The sequence below is a fragment of the Truncatella angustata genome (genome assembly GCF_020726525.1).
Source record: "Truncatella angustata strain MPI-SDFR-AT-0073 chromosome Unknown BKA67scaffold_4, whole genome shotgun sequence".
Taxonomy (NCBI): domain Eukaryota; kingdom Fungi; phylum Ascomycota; class Sordariomycetes; order Amphisphaeriales; family Sporocadaceae; genus Truncatella; species Truncatella angustata.
The window spans coordinates 1,249,259-1,272,971 of record NW_025763384.1 but is presented as its reverse complement, the minus strand read 5'-3'; the positions used below and the strand labels follow the sequence as shown (position 1 = coordinate 1,272,971).

Below are 23,713 nucleotides of genomic sequence, written 5' to 3'. Positions count from 1 at the left end.
GTTTGTGAGGCACTTTGATCTTCTTTGGTGGGCGGTGTAGTTTCCAACGACTGAACTGATGCGGTCCACGCAGCAAGCAGCATCTACTTTCTGGCGTACGGTTGCAGGGCGGGAGGTGGAATCGCTGGGTTTGGAAAAGTCGTTCAAGATGGCGGTGCCTTGTCAGCATCGCGATGACTTGCCACCGCTCCGCCGCTGGCACCCCCTCCATTGGCTTCGTCGGGCCGCTCGTGTCACGTCACGGGAAGCTTCATGCAGGTTGGGGGAATCGAATGTAACGCTCAGTATGCATAGTGGTCATGGCGCTTCGGGTATCCGAACTTGACGCAATATAATTATATTCTACTTGGTCATTGATGAGCAGAACCCACGGGCACAAATCATTGTGGTCAATTTCCGTGGAAATTGCTATTGTGAGGACCAGGTGAGATAAATACATTCTTTGTACAAATTTTGGCCACGTCATGAACCAGGTCTATTCAAAACGAAGTGCTTTTTCCATTGCGCCTAGAAATACAAAGGCTACCTGGGCAGGTATGGATCTAGGACAATAAACGGATACGCATCTGGCTGGAAGATGGATGTTGTCTGTTTCATTCTTCATCGTCATCATCAGCGGCAATATCAGCCATGCTGGTGTCTGCACCTTTTGCAGGCGCATCGTCATTATCAGACTTGTCCGCTGCTGGTGCCGCATCACCGTCGTCTTCATCCTCGTCCTCATCGCTGTCGACAACTCTGCCTCTCCGGGCCCGACGCCGTGTCGTGCCAGCGGCCTCATCATCGTCGTCATCACCGCCAGCACCGTTATCAAGTTCCATACGGTCTTCCTCGTCACTATCAGCTCGCCTGTTGTCCGCTTCAGATCGGTCCGAAACAGCACTGATAGCCCGCTCAGCCCGGTCGAGCTCGTCGCCGCTCTCATCGCTATCGACGATGATCTCCGCCGACTTATACTTGCTGCTTGGCTTGGTTTCCTTCTTGGTGAGGCGTCTCTTCTTCTTTGGTTGGTCATCGCCATCTGTGCCGGACTCGTCGTCTTCGGCCTTCTTCTTGCGAGACCGGCTCTTCCTTGGCTGGCCCTCGCCACGCTCACCACGAGGGGCTTTGGCTTTCTTTTTACGCTTGATCTTCTCTCCAGTCTCACTGTCCGTTGTCATCTCTGCTTCCTGACGAGACTTTTCGTCGTCGATGCGCTGCTTGATCAACTCCAAGTCACGAGCTGCAATCTCTTCACGTTCCTTTCGAAGTTTCTCTTGGCGCGCGCGTTCTGCAGCCAGGGCCTTCTCACGTTCCGCTTCACGGCGCTTCAACTCGACTTGTCGTTGCTCCATCGCGGCAGCTAGCTTTTCTTTGTTTTTCTCCTCATACTCCTTCTGTTTCTCGATTTCTCGCGAAAGCTGATTTCGTTGAGTTTTGGCAAGACTTGCTCGCTGCTCTAGATCAGACTTGGGATAAGGAGGCTGTGGATGTGCCGCGATCTCCTCCAGGGCCTTGATGGCAGATTCGATTTCCTGGAATGCATCTTCAAGCTGTAATAACGTGCGTTGTGCTTCTAGAACCTTTGAAATGGCTTGCACCTGCTGGATCTGCACAAAGGCAACATTGAACTTGAAGTGAATCTGGTCGGGAGCAATATTGAAAGTCTAGCACGATAATGAGTAATTTCATCAGATACGAAGCCCAGTGAACATACCTTTTTGGCATAGTCAAGTGCCGTCTGGTACGCGTCAATATCCTTCTCCTGGCGCGCTTTATTCAGCCAGGTGCGACCAAGACAGGCGAGGATACTCGTATCATTAGTCTTGCCTTCCTTTGATAATGCGGTTTCATAGCTCTCGACGGCCTTGGAATACTGGCGAAGCTCGGCATAGATGTGTCCAAGATTGACAAAGACATGAGAGTCTTTCACGGTGTCCCTAATCTTGAGAAATATTGGTAGGGCCGTTTTCATGTCTTTCTTGTCCTCGACCAAAGCGATAGCAATGCCTTGTGCAGCGTACGCGTTCTTCGGGTCGAGTTGCAGGGCCTTCTCAAAGAACTCCACAGCTCGGCTATACATGCTAGACCGCTTTTGTTTATCCGACTCTGAGTCCCGACGCATCTCACGAGCGGCCAACATGTACAAGTTGCCCATACCAACTAGTGCGTAGCGATCGTGCTTGTCGTACTGCTGTAATGTGTGCTTGTAGTGGCGCAACTCGGGGTCCTCGTTGATGTTGGCAGGCCGCTTTCGTGATTGGACTTTGCCCAGATACCAACCATAGAGAGCTCTAACCTCTAGGTCGGACGGGTTGTCCTGGTAGAGTTTGGCAACTGCGTCTGGGCCTTCCTTGTTAGGATTCCGGCGTAGCTTGATGTAGGCCAATCGAGCCTGAGCATCAGTGTAATCATTGTGGCGTGATACCAGACGGTCATAGACCTCGATCGCCTTGTCAGTTTGCCCTTGCGCTTCGTAGCTCCGGCCCAAGTTGAAGCTGATAGTCGTTACCAACGCGTCAGTGTCCATATCATCGCCCTTCTCGCTGATGCGCATACAGGCGCCAAGCGCAGCTTCAAACATCTCGCTCGCCGGGTCATGCCTTTCAGCTTGTGCAAAGAAGCATCCGATGTTGTTCAAGAGCTGAGGTGGAAGGTTCTTGCGTAGAGCATTCTTGTACGCTGCCGGGTCTTGGATGTCGGTAGGGCGCTCCGAGTCCGGTATCTGATCAACTTCTAGTTGTTCCACCTGTTGTAAGCACTCTAGTGCCTTGGCAGGTTGGTCGCTCTCGTAAAGGCGAGCGAGGTTCAGTAGGACCGAGGAGTCTGGTGACTGGTTCCGCTTCGGATCTTTCCAAGCACCACGGACATTCTCCAGGTACTGAATTGCCTTGTTCATTTCCGTGGTTTTATCCTCCTTGACGGCCGCGAATTGGTTTGCAAAGACTTCCTCGGCATACAATGTTCCCATAAGTACCATGGCTTCGTAGTTCTTGGACTGCTGAATCATCTTCTCCAGTCGTAATTTGGCCTCCCCGAGATCATTGTTCAGAACCGAGAGTTGGGCAACACCGAACTTGGCTGGTAGATAACCCCGCTCGAGCCCACCCCGGGCCTCGTCGGCACGGCGATAGTAGTCGGTTGCTTTCTCGATGTTGTTCTCCATGTGTTCCTTGCGGGCCAACAGATACCAGCTGTCGCTGGCAATGTTGTTGACGTCAGTGTACTGGAGGGCCTTGTTTGACAGGGACTCGACATTCGACAGTTGTTTCCTAGAAAGGAAATATCCAGCAAACGTAGCGCAAGTCAGCGGCTGGTTCTTGTCCATCTTGAAAGACTTTTGAGTGAATTCGGTCATGGCCTTCTTATACAGCTTGATGAACTCTGGGCTGTTTGTGGGTACCCTTGCGCTTGCGTCGAGGTAGTAAAGACCCAGCAGGATATTGGCAACCTTTGAGTTCGGATTGATCTCCAGACTGCGCTCCCAGGCCTGCTTGGCATCGTCCTTGAAGCCCAATTGCCAGAAACAGCAGCCGATGCCAATGCGAGGATCGGGGTCAACCATGTCGGGCATTTTCCTCAAGACATCCTGGTACAGAGCGCAGGCCTCGGCATATTTGGCCAGAGAAAACAAGGCTCTGGCCTTGCCCATCAGGGCGAGCACATTCTTGCCGTGCGAGACTCGGATGGCATCCTCGAAGCACTTGAGCGCATTGCGCAGAAGGTCTGCCTTTTCCGGGTCGATGGCGTTGGGGCCGGCGGTCTTGGATGGTGAAACCAGCGAGGCTCTGAGAAGGTAGATTACGCCCCTCGCGAGGAACAAGGGAGGGAAGGCAGGGTTGATGCGCAGGGCCTCGTTGAGCGATTGTGTAGCCTGGTTTAGGTAGTACTCTTTCGTCTTGGCTTCAGAGCCCATGGACGCCTCGGGGGCAACACGTGGGGCCTCCCTGCTCTTCCAGAGATACATCCAGCAGAGGGCGCTGACCAAGCTCAGCTTCTCCTTGGGGTTGTTGCTTTGCAAGGCGTTGCCTCCTCTTACGAGCATCTCGATGGCATTGTCGACGTTGTTGTGCTTCGCGTAGGCAATGGCAACCGTCATCCAGTAGGTTCGTGCGGCGCTCTCGTTCTCGAGCATTTCGCAGAGCTCAGTAGGATCCTCGTTAAGGGCTTCGAGACTGATTTCGATGGCTTCGTCTTCTTGTCCGCCCTGGAACGGGACGTCGACGTTGGCTGGGATGTCCGAGAAACGCTTGCTGAGAGGCACACCATTGAGGTGGCCATTTCGTACGGTGGCCATGATGAGATGGGCGCCCCGTGGTCGAGGGACGAATGCCGGACAGGTACGGGATGGGAGGATTGTTCGCTATCGTAGTCGTGAGGCGCGTTGTGGTTTGGCGTGGGAAGGAACGTGGGTGGTTCTTTATCTAGAAATGACCGGTCATCTCCAACGTGGCTGCTGCAAACGAGCTCAATGGCAGTGATCAGAGCTGGCGGGACTTGTGCTGCAATGTGTCGCGATGCGGCGATGCGGCGATGGGCAGACTTGTTTAACGCGCGCAAGGCTTTGGGTTAGAATTCCAGTCTAGCTCAGAAATACGATGAGGCTGATGAGCTCTCTCGGTCTCGGAATGCTGGCCAGAAATTAGCAACCCCTGCAAGCCAGTCGAGCTCCAAACCTGTACGAATGCAGACCGTGCAGACCTCCAGAAGGACCCCGGCGGCCGTCTGCATCCCCGCTAGCCGGATATACTTTAGCGTCTCTTCTGCCATGTTCGGTGTTTACTTTTACTGTTCTTGTAGACTAACCTTGGCTACACAGCTAGAGGCAGAGCTTCGTTAACGTCAAGACGTGTGGACAACTGCATGCATCATTCGTTTTCTGATCTGTAGGCTCCAGAACCCAGGATCTGACATGTCGCTGGTGTATGGAATCCGTCTTCATCCGTACTATTCGAGGGTAGTCAGTCCAAGCTCGTTCTATGCTGCTATGGGAAGATTCCCCCAGTGGATGATCAACTCCCCTCCGGTTAGTGAATAATCCGTACGCGTCGTAATACATGTCCCACCACGTAATCTAGTTCAGTAGCCACGGTTTCGGTTTCGCCCTCACAACCCGGAATGTGATGGGGTTCACAACGCTCTCTCTGTTTCCTCGAAGCAGACTCGAGTTCTCACCGGGCCGGACGATGCGGGATTGCCTATTTCTGTATGCCTTCGCCTGTACTGCTGGTGACTACATTACATCAACCAATGGTTGGTCGGGATCCGTTCTTAAAAGCTTGTTCCGACTCTCTGCACTCGACTTACGACGACTGCCGCGAGTATGTGTCTATGATAGCGCAATGCAGCATGGTCAGATCCTAGTAAACTATGGGTCCATCGTGGCGCCTCTCGGGCTGAGACTTGTCTTAGAAGACCACCACTAAGGGAGACTCATTCTACTATCTTACTCTAGAGCAAATGCTAACGGCATCCCTTCATTTGCCAATTTCTTAAATGTCTCTCTGTTTCGCAACTCTTCCCCATTGTTTGAGGGAGATAGGTACTCACGTCTTCTCATTGACCTGAGGCCTCGCCAGCGCAGTTGTTCGAATCCGCTTCTCTTCATGACATTTTCGGGAGGCCTATCTTCTATATGATCACACGAGGCGCATACCAGTCCACGGGACTGGCGCTGCTGCTACTGGCCGCAATATGGCTGTACACTACGATCGACTTTGGTTTTGGAAGGGTGCGTTGAAGACCTACACCTTTACGAGTAGCCATCTAATGGGCCACTAGACGGGTGATGCGTTGGAGAGTGATGCCAGGATCGGCAGCGATACACAAGCTCCAGTAGTAGTCACTCAAGTTGTTGACGTTGTACCTGTGACCACTCCAGAGCCCAGCAAGGTGGACAAGCATCATCAAGGAGCAAAGCCCACACAGCCCAGCGGGTCAGGGAGCCTGAACAAGCCAGCCGGTTCCCAGCATCCAGAAGCCTCCATACAGGCTGATCGTCCACTAATAACATATGCCTATTCCGAATCCGCCAGCGCCCGCGACAACTTGAAGTACTTCATCTCTCAGGGCCTCCATGGTGCCGCCGATTTTATCTTCATTCTCAATGGCGAGACAGATGCTGCGACGCTCATCCCAGAGAAGAGTAACATCCAGATCATATCGCGGCCGAATCAATGTTTCGATTTAGGAGCCCATGGCGAAGTGCTACGCAAGGACAGCTTATGGAAGAAGTACAAACGCTTCATAGCACTCAATGCGAGTATTCGGGGGCCGTTTATACCATATTGGGCGAGGAGTTGTTGGAGCGATGTGTTCCTGGGGCGCGTGACCGATGAAGTCAAGGTGAGTGCCATTCCACAAAAGACGTGGGAGCAGTCTTCCTCCGAAAAACTGATGCCAAGATTCCGGATGTACAGCTCGTCGGAATGACCGCAAATTGCCTTCCTCAGTATCATGTCCAGTCCATGATCTGGGCCACAGATGCCGTGGGTTTGGAGCTCCTCCTCTACCCGCCTCCTGGATCCTCGACGCCCGACAAGTACGGCGGTGCTACCGACATGGTCGCGATGGAGGGCTGCTACAAGGACATGCACAAAGCAATCCACGGAGAGATTGGGGCAACGGGTCTGATCCAGAAAGCCGGTTATAAGGTCGATGCCATGATGGCGGCATTCCACAAGAGCAAGAACTATCAGGAAGATTGTGAGAAGGAACCCAGGGAAGATATCCTGTGGAATGGCCAGTATTTTGGGGGTAACGTACATCCGTACGAAACAGTTTTCATGAAGGCGAATCGCGATATAGATCCTACGATGGTGGGGCTGCTGACGGAGTGGCATTTGAATGGGACTTTTGAAGGAAGTTGGGATGTCTGTCGGTGATGTTTTATAGAAAGTGGTAAAGATAGGGATCAAGGGCAGCTCAATGGCAATCACTTTGACTCGATTTGTTACGGTGGCCAGAATGCATGGAATTTACTGATGTAATGTATTCGTGCTATACTAATTTAGCTGGAGGCACAAGGTCAGGGTATCTCAACAGAAAGCAATATCATAGTGGCTCCCCTTTGCCAAAATCCTCAAAGTCCAATACCATAGGCATACACTTGTTCATACAAGGACATGTCAGACTCGAGTTACAAAAATAATAAGCAAACCAGAAATGACTAATCTACTGAGGGCAAGCTTCGACGTGGGCTGCAAATGTGCTGTTCCCGAAGCGGATATGGAGGCGGTTATGGAGGCGGTAACCGACGTGCTTGCATTCAGAGATAGGGAAGCGTTTGCTGTTGCCGTGGCGGTAGCCAGAGAGATGATTTCGTCCGATGTTCCCGTGACAGGCAACGTCGGTACACCTGTAGCAATCATCAACGTCGTAACTGTCGATAGCGACCAGGTAGATGGTATGACCACACTTGTCCCTGAGACCACCAAAGATGCTTGCTTGGCGGATGTGGTTGGAATAATGGAGGTCTGGCTGCTTATTGTTGGCGTCCGGCTTGTGCTATTTGAGTTGAGCCAAGGTGCCAAAACACACTGGGTCATCAGATTATTGTCGATGTACTGGCCATTCTGCTTCGAAGGAGTAAGACTGAGAACATAAGAGGTAGAAAAACTGCCTGCAGCCCAAGCCACAAACCCGACAAATACGTCTGAGTTCTGGTTGATGAATGTGTTCTGGGAGCAAAAGTTCGTGAAACAGGAGGCGTCACTTGAGGCACCACTTTCGCTTATGAGGCCTTGCCTCCCATTCTGCCTCAAGAACTGTGCAAGTTCGGCGAAGGCGCCTACATTATCCGTCACACATTCCTCGTGCGTTCCTGAATTATCCTCATCCAAGTATTTGTGAATGTCGAGTATCAACCCATCTGTGCTTCCGTCTGGGTTTGTAATTGCCAGCAGAGAATCGGCCGAGCCGCTGGAAATGAGAGTAGCTGCACTGTCGAAATTGGTGCCTGGGAGAAGGATCATCTGCGTTGTTGCCCCAGCGTTTCTGATGGCGGTCACAACTTTTTGACAGGTCTGTGTCCATATGTTGATGTCAAGATCATGTGGCTCGTTCATGAGTTCGAAGACAACCTTTTCGCTCGAGACATATTTTGTCGCGAGTTGAGTCCAAAGCTTGACAAACTGGTCGTCCGATGGCCCGCCTTGGCCAATAATACCGCCATTCCAGCGTGCGAAGTTGTGTATATCGATCATGCAGTATGCACCAGTGTCCAAGCATGTCTGGATAAGCTGATCATACTTGGCTATGTTGTCGTCGTTCAAGCTTCCGTCTAACTGATTGTTGACCAAAAATTGCCACGATGTAGCTGCAGTGAATATTAGCGTATAATGTGTAATGGAATAGAGATAGCACCTACGAATCCTCATTAGATTCAGACCGTCACTAACAAAGTGTTTCATCTGATCGGAAGCATCGTTGGCAAACTGTACCGATGACGTTGGGCAAGTCCCATCGATCTGACACCCGAAATCTCCTCCAGCAATTGCGACGCCCAGGTATTGGACTTTTGCCAGCGCAGATGGTACCAGACCAAGGAGAAAGGATTTGGACAAATACATAATTCCAAAAAGGCTCTAGCAGGAGAATCGAAGAGAAGTGAGTGTGATAAGATACAAAACGAAACGAATGAACATGCTCTATTCAGAACATGGCGCCAGCCTTCTATGAACTGCACATGACACCAGGAGAAGTGCCAATTGCGGAGTGACCAAACAAACATGCAAGAACGCCTCACGATAATTGCAATGCCGAGGATTGGCTTTCGCGCCCAGAGTGCAACAAAAAAAAAAAGTCTCCGAGGAAGATACGCGTCGTAATCAGCCCACCAACATGTGCTGTTGTAGCACATCCAGATGAGCAATGACCACACCTCATTGGTGTTGAACACTGAGGATCAAACACCTGCAGTCTCAAGATAGCTCAGTGGATCCGGGTTGTTGGACCAAGTGGGATCAGCATAAGATGGGCTAGCCGGGTTGGGAACCAAGGTGTCTATTCATGACTACAATCTTGGAGACTCAACCGATTCGCATAGGCTTGGCTTGCAGCTGTCAAGGCAGAGATCAATATGAATGAGTCTAGGCATTGTAATTTGGGTAGGTGGAGATGTGAGAAATATATTCGACTTTGATCGACTCGTCGTCAGCTTGGAGAGTTATCCCACCACAGTATGTGCTACAGTGGGTAATACGGAGAAGCACTTGCTCTAGAAATCGTGGAGAGATGAACCGTGAGCACTCATTTATATTTCGGGTGAAGAGGCTTTGTTCCCTATCAAGTCAAATTTGGAAAATTTCCGTATGTAATGACAGACTACTTGCTCAAGAGTGAGATGTAATGGTCGCTTTACCCAGTGCGCACCGGCTCACATGGCCATTTAACGCCATGGTGGTCTGTATGAAAACCCCACTAATTGTGGCAGATTGAGGCGCATTCCCCAAATGCGTGACTTGGGTTATCTGGTTGCCCGCCAGATGCATCAATCGTTGCACTTCAACCTCAGGATGAGCTCGAAACTGCTAGGCACTCGGCAGTGATACCATACGCCAGCATGATGTTCCGTTTACACGTAGGCCGTCAGGCTCTTCCCCACCTTACGGTCCGATCGCCTCACATTGTCAGGCGTAGGCTCGGAGTACATCATTTCAGCACTCGCTATGAATCACAACAGCTACCACCCGTCCGGGTTCTCGGACCAGCCCTGTGGTGTATCACTGCTGTAGGTACCATCTACCTTGGGCTCGCAGCCTTGGAGGTCCGACGCGACGTTAAGAATTTCACCAAATATGCTTGGAAAAGTTCTCCAGCAACATATGACGACCTTGCCGCTGCCACTCCTAGAAAAAGAGTGGAACCCATACCTTCATATGGGTCGTTGCATGGCACGCCGATGGAAATATGGACTAGAACCCCCGAAACTGAGAGGTTTCTTTTTGGCAATATTGCCATAAACTCGGCCATTTTTATTGCTTCTTCACTTCCAAGGTCGGATCTACGATTCGACTATCTGAGTCACATGCCTATCGCGAATCGCAACTTCACCATGTTCACATCAATGTTCGGCCATGCCTCAGGCATGCATCTCCTCTTCAACATGTACTGTTTATACGTAAGTCTTTGATAAACCTTGACCATGGCTTTCCTTCGTATTGAGTGAGCAATATCCGAGTGTTCTCGGGCCATTGGTCAGGCCACGATGGGTTTGAGCATCGTGAACCTGCATTTGTCTCAGACGAAAAGCTGCGTACATCAGTTTGAGAGCCAGTCTAATCTTTGAATAGAATTTTGGCCCTGCTGTTGCTCGAGCGCCCGCTTTCCAAAACAGCGGCTATCATCTTGGGGCATTCTATCTTTCTTCTGGGGTGCTTTCGAGTTTGGTCACACAGATTGAGGCCAAGATACCGTCACGACGTTTTTATTCTGGTTTGGGAGCTAGCGGAGCAATCATGGCATTGATCGGCATTTTCGGCATGTCTTACCCTAGTGCGCAGATTGGGATAATTCTCCTGCCTGGTTCCATAGATGCGCAATCAGCTCTTGGATGGATCGCAGCTTTCGAGACCTACGGAATGATCTTTGGTATTCCTTTTCTCCGATGGGGACATTCGGTGCATCTGGCTGGGCTAGCGATTGGTGCGGCATATGCTCACTTCGATGGAAAGGGTCAAATATGGGATGGGTCAAGGAGACTGGCCTTCAACCAAATGCGACGGCTTAACGTGGTATAAAAACGTGGCGTGGTTTCGCCTCGGGCGCAAAATCATAACTAACTCTGTGTAAGATAAAGAGCAATGGTGGATCTCAAAGTCTAGGGGCAGTCTAGTCGTTTGATGATAGATGCCTTGATCGGTTTTGACTTTGATCGAGATCTGTAAGAGAAGCAACCTGTGTTGTAAGTAAGCGAAGCAGAGAATGTGCGTTCAATTCACATCTTCGCCAGCATGTCCCATATGGCACGTCTTTCAAGTCGACTCAAAACAGCATTCCATATAATATATACATTAAGTTTGCCACTTCTCTCATCAGAACGTAGCTCCTCATCCGCAGTAGAATAGCACTTGGCAATGGTTAGCTGGACTTCATATGGCTATGTACGCAGAATGTTGCGGCGAAAATGAGTATTCTTCTGCATCACGTGCTTGGAACACTGGAAACACTCAAGCGGCTGTTCGGTTGACTTGGACAGTGTGAGAACGAGGAGATTGTTCTTCGAGCGAGCCTGGGCAGCCAATGCAGTGCAACTGACGCACATATGTTTCGTTAATCATGTCTCGAAATCGAATGGAGCGAGCAGGCACTCACTAACGTTTTTACCGGCCATTGCTGAGCTAGAAATTCGAATCTTTTTCTAATCAGTTAAAGCCAAACAGCGACATATATTCGTACATCACACGCACGGAACTGCCAGTTACGGTATAATGCCTATAGATGGGGTAGAATGGTATTAAGGTTACTGTGACGAACTTCTCGATCAACTTCACGCAAAATCAGCTGAGGTCGCACTTAACATGCCGAGATTTAAGAGTCATGTTATTGAGCATACATTCTGACGATTGCTGTTTTGTTTCTTTGGTGGAGGTAAGCACTAGTTCTGGTATCGTATTTCCAATGGGCGTGCTTAAATATAATTGTCAATCCAGAAGTGGCTATTGTACACTCCATGTCGCGATGTAGAGAAAGGTTTGGGTTCTGTTGTAACATTACAAACCACAGTTTATAGGGTCATCAAGGATAGCACACGATGACATTGTTAGTTTAATTACCAGATATAAGATCCGGCAACTAATAGTGTATATTTGACATGCGAAATCGAATCAAAGATTTTAGTTGCCCTTTGAGAAGTGTTCTACGTTTCGGAATAAATCACAGAAATTGGTCCCATCTACTCTTCCACATGAGCAGCCCAATTCATCCGTTTCTGAGTCCTTAGCATCCAGCTCCAATGCGCCCAAGGGTCTGTCACGAGCGCCATCATCTCAACCACATCTGGATTGCTAGGCCCGCCCGACGCCAGACCGTGATGTATAGCAAGCCTGGCATATTTGGTCGCCAGCCATGGCTCGCCATCACCGTTGTACTCGATGGCCGCATATGTGTATGCCTCGTACAGCATCGTCCACAATCTCTCTTGGCGATAGAGTGAGATCAACAGCTCGGCCATCGCCGTAGTTGCTTGTGAGTGGGGTCCCCAGTCTTGCAACTGTTTACGGACTACCTGGATTTGGCGGATCCGGGCATCAGAAGCGGCGGTCAAGTACTTATTTTGTGTGCACGAGCTGCAAGAGCATGGGAAGTGCCACGAATGGTTCAGACGGGCGAGACGACCTTGTTGTGTTTGTACGGTACTGGAATGTTCATCAACATGGTTTGTGAACAAGAACGATGAACGGGTACTCACTCGATGTAAGAGATGGTTATCTCTTCGCCAGCAGTGATGGGACGCACAGCGTGGATGTGCTGTGCAAAAGTTTCAGGGTCGAAGTAATAGTCGGCATTCGGTCGACAATCATGATTCATACGTGAGACTGCCTAGCGTCAGTAGTCGTGTAGTCAAGAATTAATGCTTAGAAGCCTTACTCTCGGGAAAGACAGTGTAGAAATTATTTTCTTCAGAGTCTTCCTCATAGGTTATAAATCCGCTTGATGGAATATCGAAAGAATTTGTTAGGATAACCTTGGAGACCTGAGCCTCATAATCACCGGCGTGGTCGTGGGTAGAGAGATTCAAGAATGTCCTCCGATGCTTGTCAGGCAAATATCTTACAGCCGCCACTTCCATATCAATAAGTTGCTGCGCCGTCGTATCGTAGAACACATTGTAGTCGATCATGACTGAAGCCGTCGTGCTCATGATATGGTCGCCCAATTCGATGTTTTGTGTTGCTATCAAGCCCAAACCCTTGCCCGGTACTTCTGCAACTCTCCATATCGAACTCCCGTCCGCGTTCAATCGGTCAATCTGCCCTGAGATATACGGATCTGTGAAGGCTGGTGACTTGACGATCTCAATTGCACGCCCAGGGCTAGTCATAATGCTGATACCCCTTCCCGCAAAAGCGGGATCCGAGTAGACGCAGTACTCGTTGGTCCCATTCACGGCACACGGACTCGAGTGAGTCCACAGCAATGATGCTTGAGACTTATCTGACTCATTATAGTTGCGATCGGGAAGAGATGTATTGGCATTCAGGCACCACTTGCTTGCACTGGCTTCAAGCAAGTCATCGGAGTTGGCAACACTGTAGTTCAGGTTATGCGCAAACGAAGCTCGCGGGAGTGCTATCGCAGAGATTAATGATAATATTCCATGAGTCTTCATCTTGGCGACTTTCGAGCATGCAATCTTAAAGAATCATACACATTGCTGTCAAGCCAAAGTGGTCTTTAGGATAAATATGATTATCCCGAAGGAGCTCGGAAGCTTATGCGCCCTCAAATTTCGTCCCAGTTTGACCTTATTGCCAGCAATTTTTGGGGACCAAGGGGCAGTAGAGAGGGTTCAAACATTCAGTCTAGTCAATATAAGAGCACGTCGAGACAGAAAGGGGTTGTTTTGACCGCTTGGGAGGCTGCGCATCATGTGAGCAGTCGGGGGCCAGATTGCCAGAGGACTGATGATCCAACGCGGACGGCCAGCACCAGAGAAGCATGCACCAGAAGCGTTGTAGCCGCCGGCTAAAGAGGAATGTCCAACATCGTGAATGTAGTTCACTAACCTTAGGATGAACTCTCAACTATTGACATCGCTCAGTACTGGAAAGTGCCACGGCTACTCGATGAACTTTCTCTGATTGTGAGTTCGTGTTGAATCCCGGTATGATGCATGTCTAATAGTAATACACAGTCGTGTCTAGAATAATATTAAGGCTTACGCACTTTAATTAGTGGGGGCGGCAGTTGGTTGGGTCGTGCTGTCGGAGATTATGCAGGGGCATAGAGTGATACAATAGCCTAAATAGGCACTTTGGATGATCACGCCAGCCGGGCCTCGCCAGTTCTGACTTTTTTGCTTGAAGAACGGGTCTTTTGCCACATATCTAAGTGAAGATGCGCTGCTCGATTAGTATGGCGAAGAAGAGAGTTCATACTGCCAAGTGGCAGATGCAAAAATGTTCACATTTGCCGACAGGAGTCTGAGCTGTAATATGGATAGAAACGGGATACATGGAATTGCCCAAGGATTAGGATAGGAGAAAATGGTATCATAATAAAGCTTTCTTGGTGTGATATTTGGATAGTATAATATTCTTGCCATCCTTTCGAGGTAATACCTATTAGTCATTGCGTAAACTCTGATACTTTTACTTGACTGCGTTCACTCCGTGCTGACAGGAGCTGGTATGATTGTAAAAGAGGAGATAAAATTTATATAGGATGAGCTAATCATCATCCATCTGATATCTCTGTTTGAAGGGTTATGCGAGCAGCGTATGGCTTTTCTTCCGATTCCTTCGTGTAATCCAGTACCTATTCCAGTCCCACAAACTCTAAGGGTATATGTCCGCTGCACCTGGCCAACCTTTCAAACCATCTATCATTTTAAACGAAACGCCGTGCTCCATGCAAATGCTGAACCCCAATATACCTTCGACGTGAGTATCCTGTAGCCATATCCCGTCCACATCCGATCTATACCTGTCCAATAGAAGTAATAAAAAGAAAATTCGTAAATGTTCAATATCGAGAAATTGAAATTGAAGTAGTACACATTGACAGGCTCAAATCGCATTGGCAATCCAACCAAGCTCGCTGACCAAGTCGTCTAATCCGGCATCGATACCCTTAAGTGTTAAGAGTGAAGTGTTGCCGAAAGGGTCCCCAACTTCGTTGCGAACAATCAGTTCTGGTGAGCCGAACGAGTTGGTTATCCGGGAAGGTATTTGCTTTCGGTTGCTCAATTCCAAAGGGGCTGGTAAGCTGTAATTGTTGAAGGGCTGTTGACTATACTGGACATCTGGAGCCTCGTCGAGGACCGTTGACGCCCTGTCGTCATCTTCTGTCAGTTCGTCGAAGAACGAGAAGTTGGTATTGTTACTGGGGAAGTCAAGAGACTGTGGAGACGTTATTGGCGAGGTGACAGTAGAAGATGCGGTCGAATAAGGATATTGTATCCTGGATGTAGGGTTCATGAAACTGGTAATCGAGCCTCGCTTGATATTGTCCAAAGCTTCATCTTCATTGTAGAACGTTTGTAGAATACTAGATGATTCTGGGACGATTGTGGTGGTAGACCTGCTCTTGTGATCCGTGGCCGATGACGATGACCAGCTTCGTTGGAAAGGCGGCGGCGACAGCGTCGTGAATGGTAAGTTATCGGAAATGGCAGATGTAGCAAAGTTCTCGTCGTCTTCGTTCTCTTCCACAATATCATCCGGAATAGTAAGTTGTTGTGTTTGAGCCGGAAAAGGTTGTGTAACTGGGACATCCTCCGAAAGGAGCTTACGGAGCCGCTCAGGCGATAGATCGCGAGAGCGGTAGCCTTCCGATGGAGTCATACTTCGTGTTCCATCAAGCCTAGGCTCATCCTTCACCGACGAAACGGCATCTTCTGAAGCAAAGCTATCGGGTGTCTGTACTCGATCACTGGACCGGCTGGAGGGTCGTAGGCCAAAAAGGCGTCGTGCCTTACCCGTCCAGCCTGGTGTGGGTGCGGGTGACAAAGAGCGGCTTGAAGCCTTATGGTTGAGACGGATTCCAGCTGAAGTGCCAAGTCTTGGACCGAGTGTGTGAGGTGCCGGTGGAGCTGGTCTTGGAGTGGTGAACTTGGCTCCAGGGTCCATGGTCCTGAAGTCAGCAGGACGAATCGAGTTCATTGATGCACTCCTCAATCTCTTGAGTGCGCATTCGATAGGGACGTCCAAGGTATTGACAGTTTGGCCTGGTAGGTAAGGGCAAACATTGGTGGAGGGCATGGATGGATCATGTATCTCATGAGAACCATCGACCTCGTAGTAATAATAGTATGTCTCGCCCATTGTAAGGCCCCCACTACGCTTCTGTTTTCCTCCTGTGGTAATTATGTCTTGGAACGTATGGCAACCGCGCCACTGGCCAAGGTCGCGTCGTATGTCGCGTTCCATCTTGTAACACTTTGAAAAGTTATCCCAAGAACCTAAAAGCTGGACTGAGTTAACTGATGGATCCGTCCGACTAGAGAGGTATTGGGTCAGTCTTATGTGCAACAGGGTTGATCAAGGAAGGAAGAATGTAATGACAGTTTCAAGACACGTTGAAAGCAGAAAAACACTTCGTTCCGGTAATCACCGGAGAGTTGATACGAAGTGATTTTCATGTCATAGCTGACTGAAGAGATAAAAAGCCAGGGATCGACAGGGCACTTGCTCCCAGTGCGTTGGATGACAGGGAATGGCTCTCCTGTCAACAAGCCTCTGCATTGCGACTACCGACAATACGTACAGCCACCCTTGGTTTGATTGCATGTCGCACAAGAAAAAGCAAGTACTGTAATGACACAATGCAAGAAGCAAAAAACCCCATGTCCACTTAATCTCAAATTATCCCGTCCTTGTGTAGGAAAAGAGTTCGAGGATGGCTATTGTGTATGTTCCCGATGTACGTGCGACGTACAGCTAAAGCAGGGTTTGTTGGCATCGCTGGGGGCAGCGTGGCAGGGCTGACAGGGGGTGGATTTCTCCGAGCATGGATGAGGTGAGAGCTGACTTTCGAATAGCTCCTCAGAAGGCTTTGCTTATGCTTACAGATTTCGCTTTGATTGGCAGCAGAGCCGAATAAACTCGAGCTGCTCTTAAATGATGTCCCTGAAGCGTTCAATGCCCAGGGCTCGATGGGAAATTGGAAACGAATGTTCGCATGAAAAGAAAGAATATAGGAGTGTGTTAAGGAACCAGGGATGGTGTGTGGGCCAATCGGCAAAGCAAAAACGAATGAGAAGCACCAGGCTCGAAAAGGCACGATAGTACAAATGATTGTAAGACTCACAACAGAAAAGTAATGAGAGTCGTGGTCGGGTCCATCATGGAACCGGGGGCTTCCTTTGAAGCCATGACGGGATGTTTGGTAATATATGTTGCGGACAGACAGAGAGCAGACACATGGATAGCCGCGCTGTTGGTTCCCAACTTTTTCTTAGATATTCTGTCGAAACCCGCTTCTCTGGCTTGCAGACATGTTTCAAGAAGCGCAAAGATCAGTGATAATCCCTTGCAAACAGGTTCACCGTAATTGAAGGTATGACGGACTGGCCAATGCTGTTCGTGCCTCTGAAGCCGGAAGCGCCGAGATGACCAACTCGGATGAGCGCAGCTGCGGCCGAGTTGGCGGCGCTTAGAGAGCGAAACACACTGCCGGGATCCCAGGACCTTGAGTCTCTTTAGCTCCCTTCAAACCTCAGGGGTTAAATTGAACCAGCAAAGTGGGACGGCGCGCGACGTGTCTTCGAGGTGTGAATGCGGCCGACGGATGTTTCGCTTAAGAAAAGAAAGAAAAATTTGGATGATGCCGTGTGAGAGGAAATTCGTTTGTCTGACTTTTGAGGATCGGCTAAGAAAATCAGCTCAGCTCAGCTTACACCAGCTGCATGGAGGCTGGGACTTGATATATTTAAGTTCGGTTGCAGTTCGCAAGGACCGCCACGCTAACATCCAATAGCTTGGGGAAGAATCAACGGCCAAAAGCCACTCCAGTCCCTAATATTGGAATGGGGCTCTGTTGGGAGGCAAGGATTGGTTGCTTGGCGGGCAACTCATGTGCCGAAAGTTCAAGACTGCGTTCGAGGTAAATTGCAGAGTTGCGTTTTCTGATACGCGTGGATCTGTGTCAGAATGCGGCTCGATCTGGGGAAGTCTTGTGGTTGGTAATTGGTGAATAGACATAAAAGTGGAAGCTGTTTTCAAAGACGGGGATTCCTGTGAACACCTCGGAAATGGACGTCAACGGCGATTTGAACTCAAATATGCTGTAACTTTTGATCCATCACAGAATGACGACAGATGGGATCTAGCGTATTGTGAGGGGCCCGTTCGTGCAGCACAACGAGCTGAACTCGATCGGGAAACGGGACGAAAATGAGAAACACTGGAGGTGATTATAAGACTCGACAGCCTATCCCAGGCGTTTGCAGCGACGACTGCCACCGAATTGGCCTTGATTCCAGAAACACAACGGGCGATCATTACGATATTCAACCGCGCATACGTCCAGGTCGCTCAAATCGCGTAGCAGACAACCAATTAGCCAACCTAACACCGAAATGAGGCCATCTTTCCGGCATTGCCATCCTCCAAGCTGTTTTGCAACACCAATTCAGTAACAGCCACAGCTACACATGCTTGTTTTAGGGAATTGCAGCACGCAAACCGTGTGACGAAAACGGACACAAACCATGCATTGTGGCCACACTCCATGCGGTTGGCGCTATCACTGAATGACATTGTCCAATAGGAACCGCGGTCGCGACCTGATGCTTCCCCTTCTGGTTCCGTCGTGGGGCTGAAAGTTCTCATGGCACGTCAGGTCTTGAGACACAATAGGCTGGCAGCTCGGATACTCTGCCTAGTCAATGTCGCATAAATACCGAAAGCCTTAAAGTGGCAGATAGGCGCATCAAGAGGATAAATCGAATATCATGGTTTCAAACTGATTCAAACCCCAGTTTTGCAAAATTTTGTCAACCATCTTGGACCAGGTTACCAGGCCAATAGACTGGACCCTGAATGCCAAGTCTCCTCAGGACCACATGGTTTGACTTGAATGGGCGGTTATCGCTATCCAATAAGATCAAAACTGCAATTCCGAATCACATCATGTTTCTGCATCAAGACTAACTTTAGACTAGTCTGTTCAAGTCAAGACTAGACCTTCGATATGATTGATCGATTGATGGTAAGAGAGAGGTCCTATTTAGTTATACCTACCAGGCATCTCGCAGATTCCGGCAGTGAACAAGTAGTAACGCAGGCCAAATTAGAATTCATCTCCACTTAGAAGGTTGTAATCTCATTCGGAGTAATTCTTTCTTTTTGATCATGATTTCACATAGATCTCAATCTAAGCTACACTTGGCAAACGCTGCAAACCAGATCATCGTTGCCAGCCTCTGGACAGAGTTTGTTGCTCGAATAGGGTAGAATATAGTACACTCAGCTCTGCAGATTTTGCAATATCGTGCTAGCCCGATTATTGTTACACTGCCCTACAGTATGTGGTCCCCGGCGAACGCTGCTTAGTCTTGTATCGCAAGTATCGTGTTCAGCGTTAGTTCCTCAGAATCAAGTTTGAAACGTCCGCGAAGAGGCTAGCAGTTCTGATAGTTAGGCCTTTTGAAGTAGCGCGTCCGGTAAATCGTAATTGCAAGCTCACATCAGGACTTGTGCAAAAACTCCACAACAGCGAGATCTATCGAAAAATCGACGATGTGCAGCGGAAGCCCTCTGCATAAGAACGTTTGCATGCATGGCAGATGATTTGCTATGGGCCTTCCTACAGCTGTCGGGTCTGCTGAACTTATGTCTCCAGCCCCGATCGAAGCCTCGGGCTGCTCAAAACCTGGTAACATCTGATCTGCATCACAGAAATCGATGCAAAGTAATCGTGAAAACAGGATTGTTTATGTTGTGATCGGGGGTCCACGGTTAACAATCGGTAAGACAAACACGGGACATTCGCAATTGCCCCCGTAGTTTCAAGGAGGGTCAAACATCACTATTCTGAATGATACCGAAGTAGGTTTCGGGGCTTCCTGCGGTCGTGAACCACCGTCGGTTCATCACCACAGAAACGCTACGTCGAGAAGCCTTTCAATCTGAATATTTGGAACTCACATATGCACGAACTTAAGGCCGGCATTAACATGTCGCACAAGAGAGCCTGGAAAGAAAAACACATCATGCGTGTTCGGGCCATTCATTAGGACCAAGTGGCTCGAGCGTTCTTGAAAGTAAGACTGGGATTTGAGGCTCCCGTTAATTGCCTGCCATTTTGGCGGAAGTATATTTTGTTGTTACCCAGTATTCCGCTGTTTTACTTCACGTGGTCACCCTCTCATTTCCACCTCACCACGGTCTGAAGAATCACCTGACTTCTGTGATGACTCAAAGCACCAGCCACGTTGACTATTTGTCCGGGATGTGATAATCATAGAAATCTATGGTTGCTTTCTCGGGCCGGTGCTACTAGCTTAGCCAGTAGACCCAATGCGGTCAAGATCGTCTTTGGACTCTTTCGTGAGAGCTGGGAGCATCATCCGCGTTAGAACTGCAAACCCTCTCTTTCGAGTTGTGCTTTCACTGCTGAGCAGTTCACGGCTTTCCCGGCGTTTGGATCCAGCAGTCTGATCACACAAATCCCGTACGAGCTCAATGAACCGAGCGGCTCCTATTGCTGTGAGAACATGCCACCAGCCATGCAACTCGAGCAACCATGCCCAGGGAAGGCCGAGACGCTGCCTTGCCGCTCTGAGTTGGTGGCACCTCTCAAGGTCGATATTCCAGACAGCGAATGCAACCACAAGATACGCGGCCCCATTCCAAAAGCGAAAGGCTAGTCTGGTTTTGTCTTGTTCTGGCCTTGGCTCGAAGTAAATGAGGTAAAAAATCCTGAGTCCTATCAAAGCCGCCATAGTGCCAAACATCCACATATGTAGGAGGAAATTCCCGGATTTTATGTACATAGTTGATATGATGAATGTAGGCAGCCAAATGCTAACAGCAGCAAGTCGGGCGATAACTGGAGGTTCACTGGAACAGCAGAGTTTCTGCAGTAGGGCTCCGGCGAGCAAGAGCATGGACAGATCATCTGCTAGCTGAGGACCTTGGTGAAGAGTGGCGTGATATGCTGTTGATGTTACGCCCACAAGCATCAGGGTCACCGAGAGCGAATCGAAACCCCCGGAGTATACCATTCCATTGCGGACGCGTACGCGGCATTTCAACGCAAAGTAAACTTAAGAATTGATTAATACATTGTTGTCGCCGGAATTTGGATGGGCAATCCCTGTGTGGTTGCGCAAAAGCTATTATAAAGTTAGACTTACCGTAGGTTAAGTTTGTTATACTATTCACAAACTCCGCAACGAATCTCGTAACGGCGTAATCCTCCTCACAAAAACTATCGAAGATATTTGTTATTACTTCCACGATGATTGTACGTATCGTTTTACTCACTTTTCAACGCTTGTTGGATTGCCCCATACTCCGGTATGGGCGAATGCGTCACCGGCGAAATGACGATCATGGTATCCCATGACAAAAGAATGGCAGAAAACAAGTTCTCCAAGTCGAATAAGTTATGATAATTACTTGTGCTCCTAGCCTTGGATATTATTGTACACTTTCGCCAGCTTCGTAAGATCTAACTTTCATATACTATTCGCGGAGTTTTGTGACAGGATACCGCATATCCGCGGGTCCCGGATTTCGTTGTGCTGCCTTGATCAGCCACGTATTCTGCCGACAATCAAAGGAGGGATGCCTGAATTCAGACAGATATCACTAAATTCGCAACTCGCATCAGTCTATGGTTCGGATTTCGGCTTTCGCTGGATTTGAGATCGCCACTACCTCGTGTTCTTTCTAGGCCAACCGCGGTCGAGCACTATGTAGATATACACATCGCTGCTCTCATTCAATTCGCCAGGTTGACGCGCCCATGACTCCTCATTTGTGAGTATACTCGAGAATATTTCTTTCTTTTTTGTTCAGTTCTAGTTTTTATTATTTCTTCCAGATCTCTCGATGGTCGACATGCAGGTAACGAGATGATTACGAGATTTAGTTGACACGACTATTTTGTATATTTCAGCTCTCCTACTCCCATGTAATACAGCGTAAGCCTGTCTACTTATTATGGTCCTTGAGTGGCACTCAGCGCAGGATCGACATGTGGGTTCAGTATAAGCTCTTGTACATAACCAATGATCTTATCATCCGCTTCGACCTCATCGTCCTCGCCCGGCTTGTTGGTATTATACCACTGTGGAGTCCTGCTCATACCCTCCTCAACAGCGCGCGCTAGTTCATGAATAGAAGGCTTAGCTGTCAATTCACCAGTCATGCACCAAATTGCAAGGCTGTTAAGGTCTGGATCGAGGGCGCTGCCATCGTCCGATCTCCCACCGGCCCCGATGAGCATGTATATTTGCTAGTAGAGTAGTAGAATGTCAGTTCGCGGATGAATTCCAGAGGTTCTAAATAGTTTCCTTGTCATACCTCCCCTATTTCCCTGATGATTTCTTTAACAACTGCCGACCAAGCTGCCGGGCTAACCCAATAATTAGCCGTCTATGCTCAGTAAAGAAAGTCCGGCTCACTTACTTAGGTGTTTGCTGTCTGTCTATTAAACCTAGGTCTATCATTGTCAGGATTGGTGAGAGAGAATGTTCATATTCGGGATTATTAGGGACGAACTTTCCAAATACCACTGAAGACTCTTCGTCAGTATCACGTTGTAAGTAAGCTGAAGGGATAACGTCACGAATGCCAGTGGGGCACTTTCAACTTACTGTTTCCCGTGTTGAAATCTGGGTTAAAGTTGATATGTGGGGGAACGTGCGACTGCAACTGCTCCAACCTCACTTGAGTGGAATCGTGCGCGTCGCTCCAGGCAATTGCTATACACATTCTCACGACTGGCGGCTATTGTCAGCCTCTATTTTATGTTTTGGCCAAATATATCTGAAGACTTACAGCAACCGAATATTTCCCAAAGTAAGCGGTTAGGTAACGGCTTCTTTGCTCTGGTGGCTCTTGTCATGAAGTCGCCCAAGGTCCCGTTCTCCAGCCATCCCATATACATCCATCTGTGAGATGGGAGTTTATCCGCACCGTCGACGTATTTGGCGAGCGGATCCTGACCCTGGGCAAAAGCTCCCAGCTGGACAACGTGAGCAGCTCCACGATAAAACTATGTCGTTCGCTACGTTAGCGTACATCTTCCCTATCATAACAGCGGTTGGGCCTCAAAAAGTACGCCGAGGAGATTCAACATATGGTTAGTAATTACGTACTCTCAGTGCTTCCTCCTCTGGTATAGTCACAACGCCACTCCATTGCACTATCTCCTGGTTTGGGATCTTAACAATGATGCGTTCGGGGCCCAAGGCCCGCAGACTTGCTTTCTGATTCTGAAGATATCGGCCTGCTGTCCTGAGCCAATATAGCCTTCGAAAATATATTTACCATCGTGGTCAAAGTGTTTCTTGAGCTGCTGTGCCAAAATTTGCTCTGGTTTCATAGGCATGTCCGGTTCTGCCAGATCTGCTGAACTTCCTGGCATTGTGACATCCAAATGCGTTTCTTTGGAAGAGAAACAACCAATCTCACGGCCATGTCACGAATAAGTTGAGCAACATGATTAAGAACTGTGATACAAATTATTGTGAATAGCGACTTCGACCGTTTCCCCCTTCTGGAGATTTTGAGCACAATGCACATTTACTTTTGTCTCGCAGCTTTGTGCGGCGGCTGGGAAGACTTCTTTGACTTGTATTAGTCGTCAATCGGGGAAAACAAGGAATCTGGCTATTCGCGAGGCGCCCAGACAAAGGAAAACAACATCCGAGAACCAAATACTGTAAAGGGACTACTACGGACTCCAAGTCGCTAAGACTATTGTATGTTAACATATGACCGTCAAGAAGCAGATATGTGAATTCTTTTTAATTCGGAAGACCAATGCTTCAGGTTGTTCATCTGAAGCCTTTGGGCAACTGTCTTAGTTGTTACTCTATCTATGATTCCATATACGC

At 48.9% G+C, this 23,713-nt stretch overlaps 9 protein-coding genes across 9 annotated transcripts; 3 read left to right on the top strand and 6 right to left on the bottom strand.

The window, feature by feature from the left end:
- Positions 1 to 593: 593 nt before the first annotated feature.
- On the bottom strand, positions 594 to 4,276 carry BKA67DRAFT_535418 (putative RNA polymerase II transcription elongation factor; the record flags this gene model as incomplete). The annotated part of the gene is made up of 2 exons (XM_046100011.1): positions 594 to 1,646; positions 1,697 to 4,276. 2 exons carry the CDS (start codon positions 4,274 to 4,276, stop codon positions 594 to 596), a joined length of 3,633 nt encoding a protein of 1,210 aa, XP_045958347.1.
- Positions 4,277 to 5,967: 1,691 nt separating this feature from the next.
- Positions 5,968 to 6,863, top strand: BKA67DRAFT_518009 (uncharacterized protein; the record flags this gene model as incomplete). Its single annotated transcript, XM_046097965.1, has 2 exons — positions 5,968 to 6,324; positions 6,399 to 6,863. Coding segments are annotated over 2 exons (822 nt in total), but the record flags the coding sequence as incomplete, so codon positions are not given.
- A 284-nt stretch (positions 6,864 to 7,147) lies between these two features.
- BKA67DRAFT_592374 (glycoside hydrolase superfamily) lies at positions 7,148 to 8,549 on the bottom strand (the record flags this gene model as incomplete). Its single annotated transcript, XM_046104829.1, has 4 exons — positions 7,148 to 7,189; positions 7,233 to 7,336; positions 7,397 to 8,296; positions 8,348 to 8,549. 4 exons carry the CDS (start codon positions 8,547 to 8,549, stop codon positions 7,148 to 7,150), a joined length of 1,248 nt encoding a protein of 415 aa, XP_045958345.1.
- An 801-nt stretch (positions 8,550 to 9,350) lies between these two features.
- BKA67DRAFT_564087 (uncharacterized protein) lies at positions 9,351 to 10,999 on the top strand. Its single transcript, XM_046102707.1, has 2 exons — positions 9,351 to 10,099; positions 10,272 to 10,999. Exons 1-2 carry the CDS (start codon positions 9,542 to 9,544, stop codon positions 10,716 to 10,718), a joined length of 1,005 nt encoding a protein of 334 aa, XP_045958344.1. The 5' UTR covers positions 9,351 to 9,541; the 3' UTR covers positions 10,719 to 10,999.
- A 794-nt stretch (positions 11,000 to 11,793) lies between these two features.
- Positions 11,794 to 13,111, bottom strand: BKA67DRAFT_604491 (uncharacterized protein). The gene is made up of 3 exons (XM_046105355.1): positions 12,568 to 13,111; positions 12,389 to 12,515; positions 11,794 to 12,335 (listed from the first exon to the last, which is right to left on the bottom strand). The coding sequence occupies exons 1-3, from the start codon at positions 13,019 to 13,021 to the stop codon at positions 11,873 to 11,875; spliced, it is 1,044 nt and encodes a 347-aa protein (XP_045958343.1). The 5' UTR covers positions 13,022 to 13,111; the 3' UTR covers positions 11,794 to 11,872.
- Positions 13,112 to 14,332: 1,221 nt separating this feature from the next.
- On the top strand, positions 14,333 to 14,653 carry BKA67DRAFT_269374 (uncharacterized protein). Its single transcript, XM_046095866.1, has one exon. The coding sequence runs from the start codon at positions 14,421 to 14,423 to the stop codon at positions 14,595 to 14,597; it is 177 nt and encodes a 58-aa protein (XP_045958342.1). The 5' UTR covers positions 14,333 to 14,420; the 3' UTR covers positions 14,598 to 14,653.
- On the bottom strand, positions 14,653 to 16,696 carry BKA67DRAFT_269391 (uncharacterized protein). Its single transcript, XM_046095867.1, has 2 exons — positions 16,408 to 16,696; positions 14,653 to 16,140 (listed from the first exon to the last, which is right to left on the bottom strand). The coding sequence occupies exons 1-2, from the start codon at positions 16,428 to 16,430 to the stop codon at positions 14,709 to 14,711; spliced, it is 1,455 nt and encodes a 484-aa protein (XP_045958341.1). The 5' UTR covers positions 16,431 to 16,696; the 3' UTR covers positions 14,653 to 14,708.
- A 3,277-nt stretch (positions 16,697 to 19,973) lies between these two features.
- On the bottom strand, positions 19,974 to 21,316 carry BKA67DRAFT_564077 (ceramidase-domain-containing protein). Its single transcript, XM_046102706.1, has 3 exons — positions 21,132 to 21,316; positions 21,002 to 21,075; positions 19,974 to 20,910 (listed from the first exon to the last, which is right to left on the bottom strand). Exons 1-3 carry the CDS (start codon positions 21,209 to 21,211, stop codon positions 20,147 to 20,149), a joined length of 918 nt encoding a protein of 305 aa, XP_045958340.1. The 5' UTR covers positions 21,212 to 21,316; the 3' UTR covers positions 19,974 to 20,146.
- A 494-nt stretch (positions 21,317 to 21,810) lies between these two features.
- Positions 21,811 to 23,241, bottom strand: BKA67DRAFT_535411 (uncharacterized protein; the record flags this gene model as incomplete). Its single annotated transcript, XM_046100010.1, has 7 exons — positions 21,811 to 22,107; positions 22,176 to 22,227; positions 22,281 to 22,386; positions 22,469 to 22,594; positions 22,653 to 22,839; positions 22,973 to 23,103; positions 23,145 to 23,241. The coding sequence occupies 7 exons, from the start codon at positions 23,239 to 23,241 to the stop codon at positions 21,811 to 21,813; spliced, it is 996 nt and encodes a 331-aa protein (XP_045958339.1).
- Between the last annotated feature and the right edge of the window lie 472 nt (positions 23,242 to 23,713).

What these genes read in the sequence shown, in the direction of transcription:
- BKA67DRAFT_604491 (XM_046105355.1), bottom strand. Translation starts at nt 13,021, where the DNA reads ATGACTAGCCCTGGGCGTGCAATTGAGATCGTCAAGTCACCAGCCTTC. An exon ending in CTACACTGTCTTTCCCGAGA is followed by an intron (nt 12,516 to 12,567) that starts GTAAGGCTTCTA and finishes GACGCTAGGCAG; the next exon opens with TCTCACGTATGAATCATGAT. An exon ending in ATAACCATCTCTTACATCGA is followed by an intron (nt 12,336 to 12,388) that starts GTGAGTACCCGT and finishes TGAACATTCCAG; the next exon opens with TACCGTACAAACACAACAAG.
- BKA67DRAFT_269374 (XM_046095866.1), top strand. Translation starts at nt 14,421, where the DNA reads ATGGCTTTTCTTCCGATTCCTTCGTGTAATCCAGTACCTATTCCAGTC.
- BKA67DRAFT_564077 (XM_046102706.1), bottom strand. Translation starts at nt 21,211, where the DNA reads ATGGGATACCATGATCGTCATTTCGCCGGTGACGCATTCGCCCATACC. An exon ending in AATCCAACAAGCGTTGAAAA is followed by an intron (nt 21,076 to 21,131) that starts GTGAGTAAAACG and finishes TATCTTCGATAG; the next exon opens with TTTTTGTGAGGAGGATTACG. An exon ending in TATAACAAACTTAACCTACG is followed by an intron (nt 20,911 to 21,001) that starts GTAAGTCTAACT and finishes TCAATTCTTAAG; the next exon opens with TTTACTTTGCGTTGAAATGC.
- BKA67DRAFT_564087 (XM_046102707.1), top strand. Translation starts at nt 9,542, where the DNA reads ATGATGTTCCGTTTACACGTAGGCCGTCAGGCTCTTCCCCACCTTACG. An exon ending in TCAACATGTACTGTTTATAC is followed by an intron (nt 10,100 to 10,271) that starts GTAAGTCTTTGA and finishes ATCTTTGAATAG; the next exon opens with AATTTTGGCCCTGCTGTTGC.
- BKA67DRAFT_269391 (XM_046095867.1), bottom strand. Translation starts at nt 16,430, where the DNA reads ATGCAATCAAACCAAGGGTGGCT. An exon ending in CAATCAAACCAAGGGTGGCT is followed by an intron (nt 16,141 to 16,407) that starts GTACGTATTGTC and finishes ATACCTCTCTAG; the next exon opens with TCGGACGGATCCATCAGTTA.